Consider the following 24,292-nt stretch of genomic DNA (forward strand, 5'->3'; position numbering starts at 1 on the left):
TGGTGTATAACTCACACTTTATGTCACTTCTGAGTTGGCCCACTGATAATGACATAGCTACACATTGACGCAAATTGCTAGCTACCTGTGTGTACACACACCCTGTACCCTGCTATCTAAACACACACTGAGACATCTACACCACACTCACAATCACAATGATCTGAACACACACGCAGAGCTGAACACATCTATCTATTGTATCCATTGCTACCCACAAAGGCGCACACATCCCAGGACTGAGAGCTCCCTCAAGCAATGTGCTCTTTGCTACGCTTCATTTTGAACAGAATCAAAGTTACCGAGGCTTAAGTTGTCGGAAGCGAAGGGCAGAATGGTCAGGCTTCCAAAACATGCACAGGCTCTTCGCTGCCAGCAAGGAAGGCCGCCAACAAGCCTGCAACGAAAAACAGCTGGAGGTGACAGAAAGCAGCCCCAGCAGCTCTCTCTGCCTGGGCCCTAAAGGGGACCTGAAAACCTTGCATTACACAAAGCAATATTTCAATCCACTGGCTGTTTGGGATCCCCGAGACCCAGGTGCCTGGGAGCACCACAAATAACCTCAGCTCAGAAGGAAAGAGTTGAAAATCACACTTTCCTTCCTTTGCCTCCCGTGACCTGAGTTCACAAGACATCATTCCCCCTGTCGCTGCTAGGGACAAGGAGCAGCGTAGTCTGCTAGTTAGGAAAGTTGGCCTGCAAATCAGGATGCATTCTACTCCCTCCTCTGCTGTTGAATGGCTGCTGGCCTTGGGTAGGTCACTTTGCTTCCCTGTGCCTCAATTTCTCCATCTGTAAAAAGGGGCTAATGCTGCTTACCCTCCTTTGTGAAGTGCTTCGGGAGCTACGAGTGAAAAGGACTGGAGACCGGGTAGGTATTAACATTAATATTCATGGGGAGGCATAGCATGTGGAATTCTGAGCTTTTGACAGGGTTAAAAAACGTTTCAGTTCCTCCTTAACTCTAATTCTTAACGGGTTTGAGAAAGAGTTTGATTTAATTGGTCAGTTATTACTATTATGTGTTGTACTGCAGTAGGGCCTACAGGCCTCCGATCCAAATCAGGACCCCGGTGTGCTGGGGGCTGTACAAACACAGAGTAAAAAGCAGCATCCATTCTTGCCTCTGCCCAAAAGAATTCCATGGTTTATAATCTTGCAGTAGAGATAGGGACCGATAAAACCCTATGATGCAACATGCTATCCCTGTAGACCAATAAATACTGTAGATTGTAAGGTGTTTGGGGCAGGGACTGTCTTTTTGTTCTGTGTTTGTGTAGCACCTAGAATAGTGGAGAGTGGTCCATGACTGAGTCTCTTAAGTGCTACTGCAGTACAAATAATAATAATTAATAAGTACGCTAGTAATTGGAGCTGTGTAAATACTTAAGACAGGCTGTGGGGGCCCTCCTTTGCTGTCAGTTCCAACTGACAGTCAAGGAATATGGAGTTAATTATTGTGCAACAGTTTGATTTTCTTTCTGAATCTTGAATTTTTCAGGCCTTTGCATTTGGAATGAGTAATACTTGGGGTCAAATTCTGCTCTCGCATTGGGGTGAATCAGAGTGATTCTGCTGACTTTGTTGGAATTAACTCTGGTTTTTACACCAAGGGAAGTAAGAGTAGAATCTGGCCCTTTTTATCTGTTGATGTTGGAGGTGGGGATAATTTCCTGATTGCAACATTTTTAATTTCATTAAGACTCAGGGGCTGGGAGGAAAAGACCTTGGAAGTAAAAACATCATTCGCTCTCCATCCGAGTTAGACCCAAGACCTCTGCTCTGGTGAATTTCCCCCCACTTCTGGCATAGTCAAGATCATTATCTGATTTTTCACTACTGGCCCCTGTGTCTAGACTGAGCCTGTCTGTCTTTCTCATTTTTGTAAGGCAGCCCATCCCCCTAGTGTTTGAACCCCTTAGTGCTGTGGCATCTGAGAAACTCAGCCCCCAACTCCAAACTTCCCTGTATTTTGGGAAAGTTTGGATCCAGAGCCTAATCCAGACCTGAAATTTGTGGCTTGGATCCCTCGCGAGACAAAACTCGTAAGAATGACAAATCAAGGCCCAGTCCTCCAAACATAGGTGTGCTAAACTTTACTCATGAAGCTTATATAATAATCCCGAGCTCTTATATAGCACTTTGCATCTGCAGATCTCAAAGCACTTCACAAAGGAGGCAAGTGTCGTTAACAATATCTCGTGTAAGTGTTTGCCGGCTCAGCCCTCAAACCCCCCCAAGCCTGGCGATCAGCGAATGGGATAGACCTGTTCAGAGCCCATCCCTGCTCTGCAGGTGACTTGAGCAAATCGCAGACAGGATATTTCAGCTCATCTCCCCCACAAACCGCAGCTACATCTCAAAGGACTCCGTTCCGCCCCCTTTCAGCCACCAGAGGTCATGTCAGCAACCCAAGCCACCCAGCCTGGCCCATTGCAGAGCAGCTTTTGGACCCCAGAAAGGACAGAGCTTCACACACGCATGGGCAGGAGAGGTGGTGGCATCCCCTGCACGCTAGAAACTCTGCATCGGCCCCAGAGATGATGTCTTGGGCAGATCGGTAGGGTCCTTTTCTAGCAGCACACAATTTCCAGGCCGTTCTGTGCTCTCCCTTCCCGCTGTTCCACCATAAGCCGGCGGTGACCTCCTTCCCCCTGTCCCACAAAGCCAGCAGCCAGCTGGCTTTGCCGGCCGACGCTTGGCTTTCTGTTGGAATCCTCGCCAGGCTAACCTCACACTACCTCGCTTGTGTATGAAAAGGTGGAGCCGGGCCAAGAGCAACAGAGCTTGGTGCAGAAGGAAATCCCCCAGCACTCGGTGGAGATGGGGACTTCGCGGCGCACACACTGCCCTGATTCAGCTTTCCTAGTTGGGGGGGGGGAGAAGGAGACAGAGAGCCCTATTAAGGAGGCAGCCTAGACCCCCCCCAAAGAATGCTCACCCCAACTTTCCCAGCAATCATTCTTTTACTTACATAGCACCTTCCATGCAAGGATCTCAGGGGGCTTTGTTGATCTCCAGTCTCACTCCACAGAACGAGAAGCTTGGGGTCAGAGGGGTGAAGTGACTTGCCAGAGAACAAGCAGTGGGAGAGCTTGGAAGGGACCCCAAATGTTGCTATTCCCAGGGCTGTGCTCTAATCATTAGCACCGAGAGGAAGGATCACCCAGTGGTTAGGGGATTAGCTGGGGAGACTCAGGTTCAATTCACTGCTCCACCACCAATCTCCTGCGTGACTTTGGAGAAATCGCTTGGGATTTGTCTACCTGCGCAATTAGTCTGTGGCAAGCCAGGCCGTGAATCTCCCACAGACGGACTGTCTGGACCCATCTGAACAGTTCTTTAATGCACTTTGATCTACTCCTGTTTCAAAAAGGCTCAAAGTGTATTAATGTGCACCAGCAGGGTCCACACAGACAACTGGTCCGCGGCAGGCGACTGCAGGGCAGATTCACACCCTGACTTGCTGGGACCTAAAGGTTTGTGTAGACAAAGCCCTTAGGCTCTTTCTGCCTCCGTTCACCGATTGTGAAATGGGGTTAGCAGCACTTCGTACCTTACAGGGGTGGGGTGAGGATAAAGACATTATCAATTGTGAGGTGCTTGTGTACAAGCATAAGGGTGACCAAATAAGCACGTAAGATAGATAGGCTTCCCCCATACCATGCAGAGCTGAACTGATCATTGAATTTAGGCTGGCAAAAATCCTTTTAGGTCACCGAGACCATTAGTCTGGCCTAACGAGCCGAGCCGGGCAGGCTCTCGGGAAAAGTATTCGCAGGCATACTGCTGGTTCTGAATTGCACGTCGATTGGTCCCCACCCTCTCTTGACTGCTTTTCACAAGGGCAGAGTTTTGCTTGCACACCTGTTTGCAGAAAGCGAATTGTGCACCCAAAGCTGAGATATGTTCAGTCAAGGGGCGGGGGGGAATCAGACGTGGAAGTCAGTCAGTTAATCAGGGACCAGAAGCAATGCCATCGGACTTGGGCCACGTTTACACTACAGCACTCTGTTAGCATTGCTACAGCACCTTAGCTGTGCCGGCATAACCCCAAAGTGTAGATACAGCCTAGACCAACCAAAGGGGTTTGTTGGTGGGGGTAGGGACACCACGTCCACGAGCAACGGTACCTAGGTCGGGGGAAATATTCTTTCATTGACCTAGCTGCGTTTACACTGAGGGTGAGGTCAGCATAGCTCTGTTGCTCAGGGTGTGGATTTTTCATACCTGTGATCAACGTAGCTAAGTTGACCTAAATGTTCAGTGTTGACCAAGCCTTAGCTGGCCAATCACCTAGTGTGAAGGAAGAAACATAATGAGGAGGCTGTGTGGCCTAGTGGGTAGACCCCCCGGCCTGGGACTTTTGAGACCTGGGTTCTATTCCCATCTCTGCTACTGGATTGCTGGGTGACTTTACGCTCAATTTTCAAAGGTATTTAGGTGCCTAGTGATATTTTCAGAAACATTTAAGTCTCTAGTCATCTAAGTACCTTTAAAAAGGAGAGTGGGGCTGAGTTTAGATGATGTTTCAGGGTATTGGGTCTAATGTTAGGGCGGCTGTTTGCAGAGTGGGGCTGAATTTGGAGGATAGTTCAGGGTGTTGGGGCAGCTGTTTGGGGGAGTGGGGCTGAGTTTGGAGGATGGTTCGGGGCATTGGAGCAGCTGTTCGGGGGAATGGGGCTAAGTTTGGAGGATGGTTTGGGCTGTTTGCGGGAGTTGGGCTGAGTTTAGGTGATGGTTCAGGGCATTAAGTCTAACATTGGGGCAGCTGTGGGGTTGACTCTGAGTTTGTGGTGACACTCAGGGAGTTTGTGGTTTAAACTCTGTGTGAAGGTTCAGTTCTGTTCTGATTTCATCCACAGCAGCTGATGCCTCCCTCTTTGTCCCCTGGAGGGTGGAGTTTTGCAGATGGGAGACAGCACCCTGCTTCCCTTTCACTTCCCCCTCCCTCTTCCTCTCGCCTTTTACAGCACGGGGTGATCGTTGCCGACGAGGAAGAGTATTTCATTGAGCCTCTCAGCCTGGGAGCCAACGTGAGCACAGAGAGTGAAGGCGAGGGAAGCCCCCATGTTGTGTACAAGCGATCGTCTCTCCAGCACTCGCACATGGACGCGGCCTGCGGCGTTTTAGGTATCGATGTCGACAGACAAACCCTCAAATCCTCCCCAACGCTGTGATATTCACTTCTGTGTATGCCAGATAATCCCGCTGATAGAGCCAAATTTCTCTCCCGTCCATGAGAACCTGGCGTTGCCGAGCTGGTTTCAGAGAGGCCAGGAATGCTGACTCTGGAAACCAAATGTAAACCAGTCTATCGCACTGTACGTCTGTCCCCTTCTAATGGTTAGGCCCCAAATAAAAGATCACGAGTCAGCTACTGCCTGTAAACTAATGGGATTGGTTCTTTAGCTCAAAGAGATTTTAGATCCAGAGGTCATGAGTTCAATCCAGGCAGATGACTCGACTAGGGACATTGTTCCAAGTGCCCGTACAGGGACTAACTCTGTACACATGCCATAGTCACTACACGAGGATGAAGAGTCCCTTCAGTATCAGCAGGGATTACATGAAGTTATGATAGTTATAGGCAGGGCTGGCAGCACCTGGCTATAATTAAGGTTCCCTGACACTTTTCATTATAAGACCCAGTTTCTTGTAACTTTACATTTCAGCCAACGCAGTTCAGCCTTTTCCGAGAATGGGCGCAGTACAGAATGTATTGCTTTGCTCACGTAAAAAAATTCTGGTGACCGTTTTTCTTTGAGAAGCTTTAGCAACCCCACGCTTTGTAGCAGGGACTTGAAGTTTGGCAGGCGGGTGGCCTTTGTGTCAGGGATGTGGCTTTTGCTGCCCCCATGAAAATCCACCCAAATTTGGCCAAGTTTTAAGCCTTTGAAAAATTCCAGTTTGCACATGCTCGGTGGAGACTTTCATAGAATCATAGAATATCAGGGTTGGAAGGGACCCCAGAAGGTCATCTAGTCCAACCCCCTGCTTGAAGCAGGACCAATTCCCAGTTAAATCATCCCAGCCAGGGCTTTGTCAAGCCTGACCTTAAAAACCTCTAAGGAAGGAGATTCTACCACCTCCCTAGGTAACGCAGGGAGCTTTGGTGTTAAATGCCCTGAAGCTTCCGTCCACACTGAACAGGACTTGCCCTGTAACTGCAGCACTGGGCTGCTCCAGGCTGGGCCAGGTCTTGGTTCGGGCATTGGAATTGAGAGCTGGGAACCAGTCTCAACTCTGGTCTCAATGACCCCCTCCCCCGGCTGAGCCCAGGCACTGGGGAAAAGGAAGCCACCTGACTCAAATACAGACGGGGACAAGAGCTGGAGTTGGGGTTGGGGCCTTAGATTGGGACAAGGAGCTTGGAGGTGTTTAGGGGAAGACTGAGGCCAGAGGATGGTGGGAGGGTGGGGGGAGAGGGAAACTGAAACTGGGTGTTTGGGTGAGGGAGACTGGGAGCCAGTGGGTGCAGGAGAGACTGAGACTGGATGAATAGCATGCAGCGAATAAGGCCTAGGGATCCACATCGAACAATAACAGAAGCTGGATATGAGTCAGCTGTGTGCCCTGGTTGCCAAGGAGGACAACGGCATGTTGGGCTGTGTTAATAGGAGCATTGCCAGCAGATCGAGAGAAGTGATTATAACCCCTCTATTTGGCACTGGTGAGGCCACACCTGGAGTATTGCGTCCAGTTTTGGGCCCCCCACTGTAGAAGGGATGTGGACAAATTGGAGAGAGTCCAGCAGAGGGCAACAAAAACGATTGGGAGGCTGGGGCACATGACTTACAAGGAGAGGCTGAGGGAAGTGGGCTTATTTAGTCCGCAGAAGAGAAGAGTGAGGGGGGATTTGATAGCAGCCTTCAACTACCTGAAGGGGAGTTCCAAAGAGGATGGAGCTCGGCTCTTCTCAGTGGTGGTAGATGACAGAACGAGGAATAATGGTCTCAAGTTGCAGTGGGGGAGGGCTAGGTTGGATATTAGGAAACACTATTTCACTAGGAGGGTGGTGAAGCACTGGAATGGGTTCCCTAGGGAGGCGGAGGAATCTGTATCCTTAGAGGTTTTTAAGACCCGGCTTGACAAAGCCATGGCTAGAATGATTTAGTTGGGGATGTCCTGCTTTGAGCAGGGGGTTGAATTAGATGACCTCCTGAGGTCCCTTCCAACCCTAATCTTCTATGATTCTATAATTCTAATGAGGAGAAAAGAAAACATGGACTAGTTGCTCATTAATTGAGCACCATCCATGCCATGCACTGAGTGAGGCAGGAGTGCTGTGGAAAAATAGCATGTGCTCATGTAATTAAAGGATGCACATGCACAAGGGGGTAATGATTAATAATCTGAAAGTGTGTGTGTGTGATCAAAATATATATAGCTAGGGTTAAAGAAAGGAATCCCTCCTCATCTCATGCCCGCCCCTCGCAGTCTGAGAATGAGCCTCTGAGCTGGTGAGCATGAGTGTCTGTGTGACACCGATACCCCCAAACCATAGACCTGGATCCAGACTTTGCATCTTAGGTGCCATCTTTAGCATGTCCTGTGTGTGCGGGTATCTGTGTATGCCAGTGAGTGTTCGTGGGCCTCTCCGTTCTCTGTGCGTGAGTGGTTGTTGTTATGTTGGGGTGAGCACAGCTGAGAGTGTCTGTACATGGCATGAGGAGAGACTGTAGATTGGTTTCAGAGTAACAGCCGTGTTAGTCTGTATTCGCAAAAAGAAAAGGAGTACTTGTGGCACCTTAGAGACTAACCAATTTATTTGAGCATGAGCTTTCGTGAGCTACAGCTCACTTCATCGGATGCATACTGTGGAAACTGCAGAAGACATTATATACACAGAGACCATGTCTTCTGCAGTTTCCACACTATGCATCTGATGAAGTGAGCTGTAGCTCACGAAAGCTCATGCTCAAATAAATTGGTTAGTCTCTAAGGTGCCACAAGTCCTCCTTTTCTTTTTACTGTAGATTGGGTGATTCTTTGTGTGGGGTTAGGTACAAGGTGGGGGTGTCTTTATAGTACCAGGTGTTTTGGTGATTGGGGGAGCAGTATCTGGGGGGAAGGGGTGCCTGAAAGGGAAGTTCTGAGGGGAGAGAACCTGGGAGGGAGGTTCTGGGGGGAAGGGAGGTTCTGTCGGGAGGGGATCTGGGAGGGAGGTTCTGTCGGGGGAGGCGCGGAGGGGGGATCTGGGCTGGAGGTTCGGGGGGGCGGGGCTGGGAGGGAGGTGCATTGTGTGAGTATCTCTGTGTTGGGAGTAGGGGTCATGTCTCTGTGTGGATGTGTTTGTGTGGGGTGAGGCACTGTCTGTTCGGGTGAGTCTCTGGTGCTGAGTGTGTCTGTGTGTGTCTGTCTGTGTGTGTGTGCGTGGTAGAGGTGTGCTCTGCGTATCAGTGCTTGGTGTCTAGGGGCACACTCAGGGCAGAGGAATGTCAGTCCGTCTGCGGATGGTGCTGCTCCTGGATCTCTGGCCCCGGCTGCAGCTCTGACCTCTGCTCACCATGTGGGCTGAGCCCAAGGCCTGGCCCATGTTCGGGCTAGAGTGTTACGCTTCCCTTTGTCAGTCTGAGTCACATTTGTGTCGCTCGGCTGTAGGATGCTCCATGGATAGGGTGAGAACGCCGGAGCCATTCACAGGAGAGACCACAGCAGCTCCCGAGAGTTACCGTAGGCTCTGGGAGGTATTGGGAAAGGAGGGCAGTTATGTAGTCACCTTCCTCTCTTACCCCTCCACTGGGAGGCCCTCCCACTTTTCCTCCCCATCTGTGTTCTTATGATTGGTGCCCGAGAAGAGCATACGACAGGACTCCTTTAGAGGTGATGAACCCCCATGTACGTATGGCCCAGAGGGTGCCGGCAGAAGTGTCCTTTGCAGCTGCAGAAGCCTTCAACTTATGCCGGCCTCCTTTCTGCAGAACGATGCTGAACCGCAGAGGACAGTCCCCGTTTCGCTATCGTGAATCATTTCTGTCGTGCCAGCCCGTGCCAATCCTCAGTACTGTGCAATCGCAGGCCTGCAATCAGCCGGCAGAGAACTGCTCCCTGCCACAGAGAGCCTACAAACGAAATGATCTGATTTTGCATCATATTCTAATGAACTCTGTGGTGTATGCACACGTGTGTGTGTGTGTGTGTGTGTAGATGAAGAACAGTGGTTAGGGCGCTAGCCTGTGACCTGGGTCACCTGCGCCCTTCTCTACCACAGACTGCCTGTGTGACCTTGGGCAAGCCACTTAGCCTCTGTGACTCAGTTTCCTCTCTGTGAATGGGGAAGAGCAGCACGGCCCTGCCTCCCTGGGGTGTGGTGAGGAGAATACATTAAAGATTGTGAGATGTTTGGATATTATCTATGTACCTGAAATACATTGTGCGTGTGGTAGGTCCTGCAGTGGGAGGAGAGATTCTCCTTTGGGGCCAGGGCTCTGTTTTGGGAGCAGGGGGATCTGAGAGTCATCCCCATTGTCTGTAGTGTGTGGCAAGGTGACAATCCCAACCCTAGGCTGCCCTGTGTAGGCTCCTGCTGATCGCACTAAAGGAAGATGAAAGGAGAAGCTCCCCCCGGCAGGGTTCTCTGACAGAGTCATAGTATGCAGAGAGGCGGCTGCTCCCAGCTGCCCCAGGCCCTTGGCAAGTTTGAGTGTTGCCGCAGGATGCGTTTGACTCCGAGCACGTAAATCCAGCATCTCCCTGACCCGCTGAGCAAGCGCAGCTGTAAGGGCTGGTGCCTGAGGAGAGGTCTGAGGAGAGCTAAGTCCGCTGGAGCATCAGGAGATGACCTGGACTCTCCTGGCCCCGCTCCTCCCACCACGTTACGCGAGGCAGCCAGCAGAGTCCCCTTGTGCTGACTCTTTGCCACATTCCCCGGCTTCCAGACGAACGCGAGCCTGTTCCCAGTTGTTTCTTGGAAAGCAAAGACCACAGAGTAAGAGCCACAGGCCAAATACAGCTCAGAACAACCACAGCACAACTGGCCGCAGCGGCGACTCTCCCTCCCATCCCCTGCACCCCTGACCTGCCTGAGCAGCCCAGCCTCACCTGTGTGCAACAAAGAGCTCTCCCCCATCAGCCCCAGTGAGCCAGCCCGAGCTGCCGCAAGGCAATGACTGAGAGTCACCTCTCCCTGATGGCCAGCCCACTCCCACCCGGGGGGAATTTTTGGATTGAGTCCCACGTCGGGGCAGAGAGGACATGAATTCACCCTGCCTCTGGTTTCCCAGTCGGTGAGGTCAGTGGGAGCACTGGCCACAGCCTTCCAGCAGACCACAGCTCCCAAAGTCCCTTGCAAGATGCTTCTCCCTAGGGGACTTCACCATGGGTGTGTGGCGGTGGGGAAGGAGCATGCCCAGTGAGGTGGTACCCATTGGGAGGCAGTCAGTTGGGGGGCAGAGGGCTCAGTGCACCAGCTGGTGGCACCAACCGCTCTTGAAGCTTGCAGCAAAATACCACAGTCCTGCTTCAGGGTACGTCCAAACGGCAAAATACAACCCCCAGCAGTGAGTCTCAGAGCCCAGATCAGTGGACTCAGGCTCCTGCTGAGAGGATAAAAATAAATAACCCCATTGCTGGGTTTCAGAGCCCAGGCCCCATTCCCCGAGCGGGAACGTCTACGCTGCTATTTGTAGCGCTGTTTTTAACATGAGCCCTGCCAGTCCCAGTCAGCTGAGCCGGGGCTGAGATTCGCTGCTGTGGTTTTGTTGTTGGTGGTTTTTTTTTACAGTGTAGACCTACCCTTAGAGCAGTGGTTCCTAATCTGGGGTGCACGCACCCCCTGCGGGGGCGAGATGCCCTTTCTGGGGGTGCGAGACAGGCCAGATTTTTTTGGAAGGTAAATCGTCGAAAACACAAATTAAGCACAGGCATGTAAATACAACTACTTTGTTTCAGAAAATCTCTGTCTTTATTAACAGGAGACATTTTTTAATGATTACTGTCATATACAAACAACAACTATATCTAGGTTTAAAGAACTGACCTCCTTCGATGATTTTTGATAAGGGGTGCGAGAACACGTTTTGAGAACCAAAGGGGTGCAGGGTGCAGCAAAGGTTAAGAACCATTGCCGTAGAGGTTGCTGCTCTTGCTGCAGGGAAAAGGGAAAGAAAAGGATTGGTCATTGCCTTGTTTTCAGGATATTTCTTTGTAGTTTCTAAACCTGCGCAGCTGCTCCCCGCGCTGGGGAGAGGGCTCTGGCTCGGGGCAGCAGAAAGTGTCCCCTGCCTCAGCATTGAAGTGCAAGCACAGATGGCGAGGAGGGTGGATACTAGGGCTGGGCGGCAAGAGGAACTGGCAGGACAGGGTTGTGATGAATCCCATTCACGTGCCACAAAACACACCCCAAAGCCAGAAAGCCCCTTTCTCTCTCTCTCCTCAGATGAGAAGCCCTGGAAGGGGAGACCTTGGTGGTTGCGGACACTCAAGCCCCCCCCTCTGAAACCATCGAGCAATAACAGCCAACGAGGCCAGCTGCCCCTGAAGAGATCCGTCAGCACCGAGCGCTACGTGGAGACCCTAGTGGTGGCCGACAAAATGATGGTGGGGTACCACGGGCGGCGGGACATAGAGCAATACATCCTGGCCATCATGAATATTGTAAGTGTTACACCCACTTCACAGCCCCCTGGGGTCCCTGTGGCCCCCCGGGATGGGAGCCATGGGGATAGCCATGTGCCCACGCTGCTGGTGAACCGGGATAGGCTGCCAGGAAGCAGGTGGGAAGTAGACTGCAGAGTGCAGCACTCAGAGGGCCCCCCATCTCCTGGAGGATCATTGGCAGCCCTGGGACAGGTCACAACTGAAGTCTAGACATGGCCTGGTCGGCCTAAAACACGGTGACCCAAAGCCCAACTTGTGTATTTGCTGCGGCGGGGGGGATCACACCAGGCCAGACTGTGCCCGTATCTCACTCGGCCGAGCAGGGCACAGTGAGCAGGAGTAAGCTCTGCCCCCACCTCCTTGTTCAGGCAGGTAATATTTACCCAGCCAGCTCTTGGGTCCGGGTTTAGTGTGGGGCAGACCCAATGCTCCCACTGCCAGCACATGAATAGGGAGAGGCTAGAGAGCACTGGGGAATGGGCGGACCCTTTGGAGGCCTGCAGTAACTTACTCCCCACCTCCAGGGTGAGGGGTGTCGGGAGCAGAAGGCCCTCAACAGCTATAGTTGGGGTGGAGCGATTACACGCCACCTCTTACTCCAGGCAGAGCCTAAAGTTCTTCGTGTAGCCCATAGGGACCACTTCTGGAGTCAGGTGCTAATGTATCTGAGTAGGAGTGGCAAAGTCTAGCCCCATACAGCCATGCTGTAGGGCAGTGGTTTTCACCCTGGGGTCCGCAGACTATGGCTAAGATTTCCAAAGGGGTCTGCACCTCCATTCAAATTGTTTGAGGGGTCTGCAAACAAAAATAGGTTGAAGCCCCCAGCTGTAGGCTAGATCTCATGGGGGGACCAAAAGCCATTCTCTAAACAGCACCTCCCTTATGATCCGCACTGCAAATAGGGCAGGAGAAACGGCGAAACACGTGGGAAAACAGAGGGGCCATCATTATGCTTCAGGGCATAAGCTGATTAACATGAGGGTTAGGAAGGACTATATCCCATCCCTCCATGCAAAGCTGCTCAGGTCTCCAGGTGAGTTATAGACAGGGAAGGACTTCCTCTGCAGCACCTAGCGATGGCCAAAGTGTCCCTCTACAACACCAAGGAGAGGAGGTTGTCTGAGGGGGTTCTCTGCGACTGTGGGGCCTATTTCCGATCCTCCCTCTGTTTGCGCATCTGGGCAGAGTTCCTCTGGGTGGCATCAGCTGGCTCCCTTGACACCTTCGAGGAGCAGTGGGCGGTGTCTGGGGTTCTCTGCTCGATGGTCCCCTTCAGGTTCCATTTTTTTTACCCTTTGATGTTCACACCTGCCCTTGTTCTATTTTCTGTTGTCCCCCGTAATTATTTGAGTTTCCAGACTCAGTGAATCCTCCCCAGAACCCAATAGGACCAGGTGCAGATTATTAAAGAGGCAGGATACCAGGCTAGATGGATTAAGGGGGTGAGCTGGGTGTGCTGACTCCTGTGTTCCTGTGAGGGGGAGACAGGCTGGGAAGTTGTTGACAGCATGTGTGAAAGCCTGTCTTTGCTGGCTCTTTGCCCAGTCCCCTGCAGGACATTGTTTAACTAGACTGGGGGCTTGCTCTGTGTGTGGTTTAAGGTGGGTGCTAGATTTTAAAATAAGCCCATTTCTGATTGTTGCATGTGGTATAAAACATTCACCACGTTGTTCCCAGCACTGCTCAGACCCAAGGACAATGCAGCTCCAAAGCCAGAGGCCTTCACCCTCTGAGCTCCAGCAGAAGATCCAGAGAGGTGGCGCTTTCTGTTAGATTCAGGGCAGAACCAGAGCCCCGATCTGAACATCCTCAGCCTTTGTTAGGTTCCGAAATCCAGATCCCAATGAGATGGCTCAGGCCCATTGCTGGCCACCATCTATCTTGAGTTCAAGCCTCCCCATGGGAGGGGGGGGGCGAGACCTCTACACACCAATAAATGCTAGAGCAGACCTGGTTCCTTCCAGCAGAAAGCAACAGTGGGTATGTGAGACGCCATGTCCCCAGTGATGAGCTCATTTTTAAGACTTGTCTTTTCTTGTTTCTTGGAGGTCAGGTTGCCAAACTTTTCCAGGACTCAAGTCTGGGCAATATTGTCAATATCCTTGTGACCCGTCTGATTCTTCTCACTGAGGACCAGGTAAGGTGGCAATGGAGCTTCTGGCTAGTGGGGAGCTTTGCCAAACCCCCACACGCACACCCCCCAGCTGTGCAGCGTCATCATGACCCCCTGACTGGGGAGTGCTGCCCTGGCTTTGTGAAATCTTGTATTTTTCCTGTGTGGTAAAGCTGTGAACTGCTGCTGAATGGTCCAGGTTCCATGCAGCGTGCACCTGGTGCGCCGCTCAACAAAGCAGGTTCTCCCTGGTGCAACACACCTGCTGGGCATGTGCCAGCTACCTGCTGTGCTAGAGACCAGACCGTGTCTTGAATCGGAGCTCACCTGCTGTGCCCCTGAATGGACCTGGGTATTTACTGGGGGCTTGATTCTCTGTTTGGAGTGGAGTGGGGGTTGCTGCAGGGAGCCAGTTGCAGTTCTATTTCCATGCAGGACCTTAGGCCAGCAGAGATGTCCCACATCTTCTGCTGTACTTTCCCCGCCTCTGCCTGCCAACTAGTCCTTCCCCACAGCCCCACTGTGCAATGGGAGAGGGAAGCAGTGCTGGACTTAGCCCCCTGCTCATCTGGGGAGGGGCAGTGCACCTTCCCCATGTCATGCTCTCCTCTTGCTTCTGTTCCAGCCCACCCTGGAGATTAACCACCATGCTGGGAAATCCCTGGACAGTTTCTGCAAGTGGCAGAAATCCATTGTGAACCGGAACGGCAATGGGAATGCCATCCCTGAGAACGGCATAGCCAACCACGACACTGCTGTGCTGATCACCAGGTAAGGCCCCCGCTGCTGGGCTGTGCTCTCTGGGTCCATCTTCGCTGCAGAGGTGACCCAGACACTTACCAGGTGTTGCCCCTAAACCTCTTCCCTCCAGACACAAAACCCCCTCTCCCGAGCGTGGAGCTGCTTTACCCCAAGGTTTGAAAGCCCAAGCAAGGCTTTCGCCCAGGCTGGGAACCCACCCGCTTTGCAGTGAGGATGCAGGCTAAACGACGTGAGTGCTGACAGTCCTTTGATGCCTTCCCAGAATTCGCCCGGCCTGGCCGGAAGGATATGTGCTGAAATCAGTGGGATATAAGCACGTGTCTAGGTGCTTTGGGCCATACTGTTCTGCCTGTGAAAGTATGACCACAGTGCAGATATGAGAGCTGTGCAGGGTTTTACTAACCTGGGGCATTGTGTCATATGCTAGCCCCACCTGGAGTGCTCTGCTGAGCCATGCCATGGCACAACAGGCCCATCTGCCTCAGTTTCCCTCCTTCGGAGACCCAATAACTCTACTCCAGGTTCTGTTGCCTCAATAATACCCTTCCCACTCGAGTTTATTACAAAAACATTGTGCAAATATCCGAAAACATCAGTCGCAACCCATAGTCCATTTGTCACCTCCTGCACATAGAGTCCTTAAAATCCCAGGGCTTCTAGGCCCTTGGGGCCCCACGTTCCACTCTCCAGTGTATTCTGTCATACCTGGCTTGGTCCTCTCCTGTCCTTCTGCCAGGGCAGCCACCCCAGTCCTTCCAGCTGGAGTGTAACCCCACTCTTCCCAGTGGGACCCCCACTGCCTCTCTTCTGGGAGATCATCCTCACCAGGGGAGCATCCCTCACTCCCCTGGTCCTCCCACTCTTCCCTGGGTCCAGCTCTGCGGCAAGGAGACATCAGCAGATAAGTTTCTCCACTGCCCCTCTGCCTTCTCCAGCCCTTGGCTTCAGCTCTCCAGGTTAGATGCCAGCAGGCAACTCCCTCTGCTGCTTTCTGGCCTTCAGCCGTCTTCAGCCCTGGCCCTCTGGCTAGGGGAAGTCAGCCAGCAAACCCCTCTTGCCGCTCTCCTGCCTTCTCCCAGGAACCAACCACTGCTTACTTTGGGGACCTTCCAAAGCCTCCTGGTCTCTGGCAGCTCTCACCGGCCCTGTCCTGACTAACGCAGTCTCTGCTCTAAGCCAAGCCCGCGGTGTCTCTTAGGTGTCCTTGTCCCCATCTCCAGCCTCCTGCCGCTGTACTAGTGGTTGGCCAGGGAACCGTACACTGGGATCCAGCCCAGGGATCCTACAACCCCCAGCCAAGGTCTGCTCAGTCCAGCTCCTCGGTGCTGCTTCCATAGGCTTTTCTTCCTAAGGTGACCTTTGTCAGGCCTTCTCCCCCACAGCCTCTCTAGGTTTTCCCGTCCTGCAGAGCTGGGACTCTCAGGACTTTCCCCTGGAATTCCCCACAAAATCCCAAACTAGAAGTATAAACAATAAACCCCACTTCTGCCTTCCTTGGGCTTGACTTTTCATCCCCCTCGTTTTCCTGGCTCCAGTCCTCATTTAAAGGCCTCCTTGCACCCTCCCCTGAAGTCCAGCTCCTGCCCTTTTATCGGGGCTTTACCACTGGAGCCTGCTCCACTCCCAGCAGCTGCTTCCGCCCTCTCCTTTCTCAGGTTCACCCTGATCCTATATTCTCTTAACTGGCCAAACAGGGCGCACCTGTTCTGGCACTGGGATGCTGGACCTGCTTCGCTTACTGGACCCAGCCACCTGTGACATGTTGGCTGAGCAAGACAAAAGTCTGGGGGCCCTGAGAGCCCAGGACTGAAGGGCACCAGCCGGACTGTTATGGGGCGTGAGACTTGCATGTCAGTGGGTGCTGACAGGCACATTTGGACGGCTTCGGCACGGCTTCTCGATGCCCGCCCACAGCCAGCCCTGCCTGCCCCTCGCCTACCTGAACACTCAGTTTTAATGGCGGGGGGCTCAGGGTGGAGACAGGTTGGGTGTGCCAAGTTTGGGGCGACTGCAGTGGGCTACAAGCAGGGAGGGGTTGCGCCTTCCTTTTTCCTCCAGGAAGTGGGGGGAGAGGGGGGAAGGTCATAAAACGAAAGCAGCAGGGCCGGGAGTCTCCAAGCAGGAGCCGATTCTTGCTGGCTTCCCCAGCACGCTGCACTCTCGCTCCAGTTCCCTTCAGCTGCAGGAGCTGCACAGAGCCTGGCTCATGTCAGAGGAGCTTGTGAAATTTTTGATGGCGGGGGGGGGGACAAGCCAAAGCCCTGTCAGCCCCGACTTCACCTTCCCTGGCTCGCAGCGGCTGCTGCGTGTGGGACGCGGACGCTGACTCCGAATTCCTCGGCCTCCTGCCAGATGTTTGAACTAACCCTGAGAGACGCTCTGGGCCCGAGTCCCCGGGGCCAGCTCCCGCACCAGCCCTTGGAAGGGCCTACCGCATCTGGAGCTGTCTGTAATAAATTCCCCGTCTCCCGATAACATCTTGCTGAGCTGTGGGCTTTTTTCCCTCCGCCGGAGACGTGTCAAGTCAGAACCTCCGAAGGCTTTAGCGGAATCCGCTCGAAACAAAGCGGCGAATGTTTTCCCCTCGCTCGGTTTCCTGTCGGGGGGCGAGGGGTTTGGACGCCTTGAGCAAGCGGGGAGGCCAGAGGGCCAGGAGCCATCTACTGGCAATTGTCCCTCTTAACCCATCACCTGCTGTACACTGGTTTTCTCCCCGGTTTCAGGGTCTGTGAGGCAGTAGCAAGGCCGATTTACAGTGCTGACAGGCACCTGAGCTTCCCCCCTCCACGGCTCTGCCTGGACTCAGCGTCCTCCATGCTTTGAGCCCTGGGCCCACACGCAGCCCTGCCAATCCACCTCACTCCTGACCAGCAACACCTCTGCTGTTGCAGCCCACCCGCCACCATCTTCTCTCTCTCTGTCACACACACACACGGATAAAAATTCAAGAAAGGCCCATATCACTGAATTGTTAGTTCCCAAAGCCCATGCGTATTCCTATCTGGAGCTTGGCTCTGGCCTTTCTTTGGACCTATGCCCCCAGCCCTGTGCCCCAGGTGAAAAAATCCTGACAGACTCTATGCGTCCCGCTCCACGCCTCGAAGCTCAGTGAACGTGGGCTGGGGCTGACTAATGGGGAAAGTGGACTGCAGAGCCAAGCCCTGTTCCAAGCCCTCTGTCACCTCCCGCTCCAGCCGTGCTGAGATCAGGGTGGCCCGAGAGATCTTAGCTGTCGTAAAATTGTCCAAAGCGGCCCCGAGTTTGCTCGGGTCCCCCAGTCTGAGCCTGGGTAAAGGACTCCTCCGGAAACCGAGGTGCACAAAAAGAGCAGCTGTTTTGGGAAACGTAGGCCTTGCCGGAACCTCCCTGTGCGTCGCTTTCCCCATCTGTGAAAAGTGGCTCACAGGTAGTCTGGGGGGGGGTAAATGAATTGGGGCATGTGAGGCTTTTGGACACGTGTGTGACGGGGGCTATGGGAAAGGCTCCTGGGGAGCCTGCAGTGCTTCGTTTGTAATTAAAAAGGTGCCGGGACTCAAGCAGTTTTTTTTACATTCACAAACCCAGAGGTGCCAGGGGCTGTGAACTGCCAGGCCCAGAGGTACCGGGGGCTCTGAGCTGCCAGGCCCAGAGGTGCCGGAGGCTCTGAACTGCCAGGCCCAGAGGTGCCGGGGGCTCAGCCCTGGCAAGGCCTGGCACAAATCAAGCACTGGGATCAGTGCCCCGTGGGTAGCAGGTGCTACAGCTGGAGAGAGGTCAATGAAACAGGTGCTGTGATTGGCTATAATCCAAATCGCTGCCCGCTTCCTTCTTTCAATCTCAGCATCATGTTCTTCTCGATCAAATGAAATAAGGAGGGTGTTTTCCATCTGGAGGGGCACTGCTGCTGCTCGGTTCCCAAGATCTCCTGGCATCTCAGGGGACGGCTGCACTGCCATAAATAACACCACCGCGCCGATCAATTGACAGGTTTGCAGGGCTTGGGCCGCGGGGCTAAAAAATAGCAGCGTGGACCTGTAGGCTCAGGCTGGCATCTGGGATCTCTTGCAGCGGGTGGGGGGGTTCAGAGCCCAGACGCCAGCCTGAGTGTCTACACTGCAGTTTGATAGCTGCCCTGCCTGGGCCCCATGAACTGGAGTCAGCTGACCCGGGCCAGTTGCAGCCATGCGGTGCAGTGTAGACAAACCTTCAGAGCCCCAGGCTGTGATAATACAAGTGCTCAGAGCTGCTGGATGACAAATATCCAAAGGATCTGTGCACACCTATCCTAGGGGGAAATCCCATGGGGTTAAGATACTTTGGCAATTAGCCAGAAAACCATGTTCTTTTTTTCCCACTGGGCAGAAACTATGGAGATCTAATGAAAGCTGCCATCTTTTCAGCCTGCACAGGGTTTTGGTTTAATTTAGTGTTTTTCCTTTCTTCTCTTTCAGATACGATATATGCATCTACAAGAACAAGCCATGTGGCACCTTAGGTAGGTAAGAGCCCAGCTCAGAGACTCTGTTGTAACTAATTCTTCGCTCTTCTCTAGCGCTTTGCATCAGTAGATCTCAAAGTGCTTGACAAAGGAGATCGGTATCATTAGCCCCATTTTACAGATAGGGAAACTGAGGCAAAGAACCGCAAAGTGCCTTGCCCAAGCTCACCCAGCAGGCCTACGGTAGAGCTGGGAACAGAACCTTGGTATCCGGAGTCCCTGTCCAGTGCTTGATCGTCTAGGCCACACTGCCTCCTTACTTCAATAAGTGTTAAAAAAAAAAATCTACTTCATGCCAAGGGTCTGGTGACTGGCTTTGGACCATTTCACTGTTCTATCCCTTGTTCAGTTCCAGCCCAGTGACTCAGAACGGTTCTCGTCTGAAGGTTGGTCAGGAGTCTCCCTGGCTGCAAAGGAGAGTGCTAGGACTCTGTTGTGATGTACACAAAGGGAATTCTTTATTGCCGCTGCTGGACACAGACCATGTAGTTCTGGCTCTGCCCTCTTGTGCTGTCCATACACAGGGTCTCCTTAAGTTCTGGTCTAAACTGAGCGGTCATGGAAGGGAGGGCCGAGTATACTCCCCCAAAGTAAAATAGACAGGGTGGATCTCAAAGCAACTTCTTAGAGGCTAGGTGATCCAGCCGGGAGGCCAAGAACTGAGGACGAACTCCTCACTCATCGTGGGATTGTGTCCTGTTCTGGTAGGTTGGTGGGGTAGGGTGGGAAGCTTGCACCTGCTCTGTAGGTAAAAGAGGGTTACCTTGTCTTAGTATGGCACCTGTCGGTAGCAATCTATGCTCTTAACAAATAGCCAAACTCCCCCCCTCACCCCGCTGCCTTGTGTCCGACTCTGCGGGTGGGAGGGTGCCCAGCATTGAGGCACAGTGCCTGGGGCGTTCTGTGTGCAGAGGTACAGAGGAACCCAGAGATATTTCCGGGGTGCTGAGCAGCACAGATGGACACAGGTTTGATTCTAGTGGTGATGGGCACCAATCAACCCCCCCTCAGTGGAAGCCCAGGATCTGGGCTTTGTCTCTCTCCAATGGGCAGTGGCAGGACTGTGGCTTCAGCCCTTTATAGACAGATATTCAGTCTGCTGAAAACAGGCTTTGGATGGGCCTTTCTGTCCCCACTGAGCTCATCTGGTGTGACCAGCCCCGCTTCCTCACTGTGTAGACAATCTGGGGAGCAGATCTGAAGTCTGGTGGAGTTTTATTGGCACTTGGCATTTCCAAGCCCTCCTGCTGTTGCCAGCCATCTCGCGGCAAAGCGAGTTCGTGGCCAGCACTGGGAGTAGCTGGAGACCTGGGTGCCGGAGCCCAGCAAACCACTTTCCTGTCCTGCTCTAGTGCGTGATACACAATCCACTGAAGTCAATGAGAAGAGTCAGGCCCTCCAGGCCAGGTTAACGCGCCGAATAAACATTAAGCCCAAAGCACGCTGTTGAACCCTGAAACGTGGCCCGTGGCCTGGCACCCCGCCACCAGTGCTCCTCACTGTCCCCGTACCAACCGTAGCTGCCTTTCCTAGGGCTGGCCCCAGTGGGAGGAATGTGTGAGCGAGAGAGAAGCTGCAGCATCAACGAGGACATCGGGCTGGCCACTGCCTTCACCATTGCCCATGAGATCGGCCACACGTGAGTGTTACACCCGGAAGCGTTCCCCCGGGGAGTCGCTTAACAGGAAAGACCTCCCCTTTTTGGCTGCTCTCACCAGTAACCAACTGGAGAATCGTCTTCAGTGTAAAGACCTTGGAATAGCCATGCGAGGTGGGACCAACAGTCCATCCAGTTCAATATCCCACATCCACACCAGAACAGATAGGCCAGTGTCCCCACTCCGGGCCAAAGCAGATCACACCAGTAGTGCATGTAGTCTGAGATCTCACCTTCTTGCTCATGCTGGGCCAGGCCAGTAGTCCACCTAGTCCATCATCCTGTCTCCAGCAGTGGCCAATGCTCCGTGCATCATAGGAAAACTTGTGATGCCTCATGCACCTGGACCAATGTCCGGCCCTATACTGTGGGGAAGGGAAATTTGTTCCTGACCTTAGTGATGCGCTGGTGTCCTGAAGCCTAAGCACTAATAGCCCCTTGACACTTTATCTTCTCTCGTGTAAACTTTTGGAGTAGGGACTGTTGTTTGTTATATGTTTGTACCACACCTTGCACGGTGGGCCCACCCAGTTACCTCACATGTACATGCTCCTCAGTAGAAATATTTAATAATAATGAATACATTTATCACCTCCTCATGTTTAATCCTGCTTAGCTATGTGCCTCAGCAATGACAAATATCAAGAATGACAAGAATAGCATCCTGTAGTTATGTAGGTCTAAGCTAAGAGCAGTCAAATCTCATGCTCCATGTCTTCAGTTGCCACCTCCATGGGTCAGGAAGGAATTTTTGCCCCACATGCTTTTATGCACAGTTGTCGAGGTGCATTGTGGGTGGTCAGGATTATTACACTATCCTCTGGAGCTAGAAGCAGGACACTGGACTAGGCAGCCCAATGGTCTGGTCAAACAGAGGAAATGCCATGTTCCTATAATACTGTGTTACAAGCCCAGTGCAGAGTGAGTCTCATTAATTCAGGGGAGGGGAGACTATTAGTCAGTAAGGGCCCAATCCTGTGAAATGCTGTGGCAACACAACTCCTGTTGCCATCAACAGGCGATGACCCCGCCGGATCAAGCTTTCAGCACTCATTACTCAGAGACTTACTTTACCTTAGACCTTAGCCCATCCCGTGCTTTGCTGCACATTGGGCTACACACCGTTGCCCTCCTTGCCTGTCAACTGTCCTTCTCTCCAAATCTTCCCATTTCATGCTGAGGTACTTGATGTTCGTTTCCATGTTATTCACGGTCTTCCTCTCTTTCTTCTTGCATTTTCTGGCTTCCATCAAGGGCGGTATTTGGTGAGCGCTCTTTTCCCCATGCTCAGCACAAGTCCCAGCCACTGAGGTCTTCTTTTGTAGCTTATTTATGAGAGGGTGCCTTGTCCAGTAATGTTTCTGACTGCTTCGTTCATCTTCCCATCTCTATATGTTATTCCCAATATTGTTCTCAGACATTTGTGATGGAACGCATCCAGCTTTTGCGTACCTTTCTTGGTAAGTTGCCATGTCTCTCTGCTATATGTTGTGATGGCGATAACAATTGCTTTGTACGTTCTGTTTTGTCTTGAGGGAGATGTTTTTGAGTCTTCCAAATGCAGTGTTTGCCTTCCCATTCTTCTTCTTTCCTCAGAACTAGTACCATCTTGGCTGATGCTACTTCCAAGATACGTAAAATTGTCCACCTTCTCCAGTTTCTCTTCTTCAATTTTGATTTCTGTCCCTAGAGTCTCCATTAACATGACTTTACATTTCTTTGCATTGTATCTCAAAGATATCTTCTCCATTACTTCTTTTACTTGGTTGTGCATTTTTGTAGTCCGTTGGCATCTTCATTGATAAGAGCGATGTCGTCAGCAAAGTCGAGATCAGATAGTCTTGAATTTTTCCATTTTAGGCCATGTGTATCACTGTCACATTGTTTTAATCCATAGTCGATGACTAGCATAATCAAAAAAGGAGACAGGACGCACCTCTGTCTTATATCTGTCTTCATGCTGAATGTCTTACTCAATCCATTTTCCATTTTAATGCAGCATTTTGAATTGGCATAGAATGCCTTCATAACGTTAATTAATTTTGTTGGAATTTCATATTGTTCCACAATTTTCCACATTGTTTCTCTATTTACACTATCGAATGCCTTTTGAAAGTCCATGAAATCGATGGCAAGACTGCCTTGGAATTCAATTGTGTTCTCAATAATCAGTCTCAGGGTGAAAATAGTGTCTGCGCACAATCTCCTTTGTCTAAATCCGGATTGTTCACGTAGGATGGTATCCATCTTTCCTTCCATTCTGCTCAGGAGGACCACTGCTAATACTTTTCCTGTGACATATAGAAGTGTTACTCCCCTCCAGTTTGAACAATTGTTTAGATCACCTTTCTTTGGTAACTTGATTACGATACCGAGGGTCCATTCTTCCGGCACTTTACCTCCATCCATATTTTGTTGCCCAGTGAACAGATGACTGATTCCACATCTTTGCCTCCATATTTAAGCATCTCAGGACGAATGCCATCCAAACCAGGTGCCTTGTGGTTTTTCAGCTTCTGCAATGCTTTTTTTACTACTTCGATTTTTACCTCAGATACATCTATATCTAGGTCTAATGGTTTATCATTGTTAAATTCCACTCTTGTCATTGGTTCTAGTTGGTTTAGCACTTCTTGGAAGTGTTCCACCCATCTATTTTCTTGTTCCTCCTTGACAAAGCAGTAAAGAAACAATGCAAAAAAAGATAAGCGAAATTGGATAGAAAGTAAGGCTAGTGAAGCTGAAGAAGCAGAGGAAAGAAACTATACGAGAACAGTCTCCATGATCCTGAAACAGTTAACAGGATATGGAACTCAGAGACTAGAGCTGAGTAAACTCCTCCCCAGTCCATCTCCCTCCTCCCAGACAGAGTCCCACTCCCTCCCTTTGACCAAGTGAGGTTCCGCTACCTCCCAGTGAATGCCAGGACACACCTCCCTACATCCCCCCCGCCATCTTCTCTGCCACCAGCCCTGTCTCCCCACTCAGCCATGTGGTCAGATCCTCGCTGTTCTTCCCCGCTCCCGTTCTTCCATGCTTTCCCACCCCTAGTCCCTCACCTGAGGGAGGGATCAGAAACCGGAAGCGGTGGGAGGCCTGGAGAAAGAGGGCGTACCCAGGAGGGGCAGGCAAAGCTGACCGGTTGCACCCTAAAGTCCCCACCTCCCAGGGCACCTTCCATCGGCACAGCATCCCTTATTGGCTTCCCCCACCCAAGGAGACTGGCCATCTTGGCATTGTCCGGCCTCCCATGGCTCTGTGCACAGACATGCTGGAGGGACGTCAGCTGCCTGTAACCGCAGCTCGCGTCTTTGTCGTTGTTGTTGTGACCTTTTCCAGGTTCGGCATGAACCATGATGGAGTTGGCAACAGCTGCGGCTCCCGCGGACAGGAAACAGCCAAGCTCATGGCGGCTCACATCACCATGAAGACCAACCCCTTCGTATGGTCAACCTGCAGCCGGGATTATATCACCAGCTTCCTGGAGTAAGAACCCTGGCCAGCCCTGCCCACCCTTTCCCCCTGGGAGCAGAGACTTCTCCAGCCTCTGACAGTGATTTCCTTGCCCATCCTCATAAATTACCCCACATGATCATGCCGCGTGTACATTCTATTCCCGGGCCCCCAGGATCCATCCCTTTCCCAGCCAAGAACGCATTTCCCCTCCCCTCTGTACATTTGT

General features: G+C 52.1%; 1 protein-coding gene across 3 annotated transcripts in view; it reads left to right on the plus strand.

Annotated features, from left to right (window-relative positions):
• The window catches only part of ADAMTS10 (ADAM metallopeptidase with thrombospondin type 1 motif 10), a 102,671-nt gene that overhangs the window by 34,455 nt on the left and 43,924 nt on the right, over positions 1-24,292 (plus strand). For all 3 annotated transcript variants that reach the window (XR_013635032.1, XM_073324036.2, XM_073324037.1), the window contains 7 exons: positions 4,974-5,133; positions 11,381-11,598; positions 13,655-13,738; positions 14,340-14,485; positions 18,907-18,950; positions 20,487-20,592; positions 23,950-24,096. Coding sequence is in view for 2 of the 3 variants with exons in the window: in XM_073324036.2 (XP_073180137.1) it covers positions 4,974-5,133; positions 11,381-11,598; positions 13,655-13,738; positions 14,340-14,485; positions 18,907-18,950; positions 20,487-20,592; positions 23,950-24,096 (905 nt within the window). In the remaining variant the exon portion in view is untranslated. The remainder of the gene's footprint in view (positions 1-4,973; positions 5,134-11,380; positions 11,599-13,654; positions 13,739-14,339; positions 14,486-18,906; positions 18,951-20,486; positions 20,593-23,949; positions 24,097-24,292) is intronic.

Source organism: Lepidochelys kempii, chromosome 25 (genome assembly GCF_965140285.1).
Source record: "Lepidochelys kempii isolate rLepKem1 chromosome 25, rLepKem1.hap1, whole genome shotgun sequence".
NCBI lineage: Eukaryota > Metazoa > Chordata > Testudines > Cheloniidae > Lepidochelys > Lepidochelys kempii.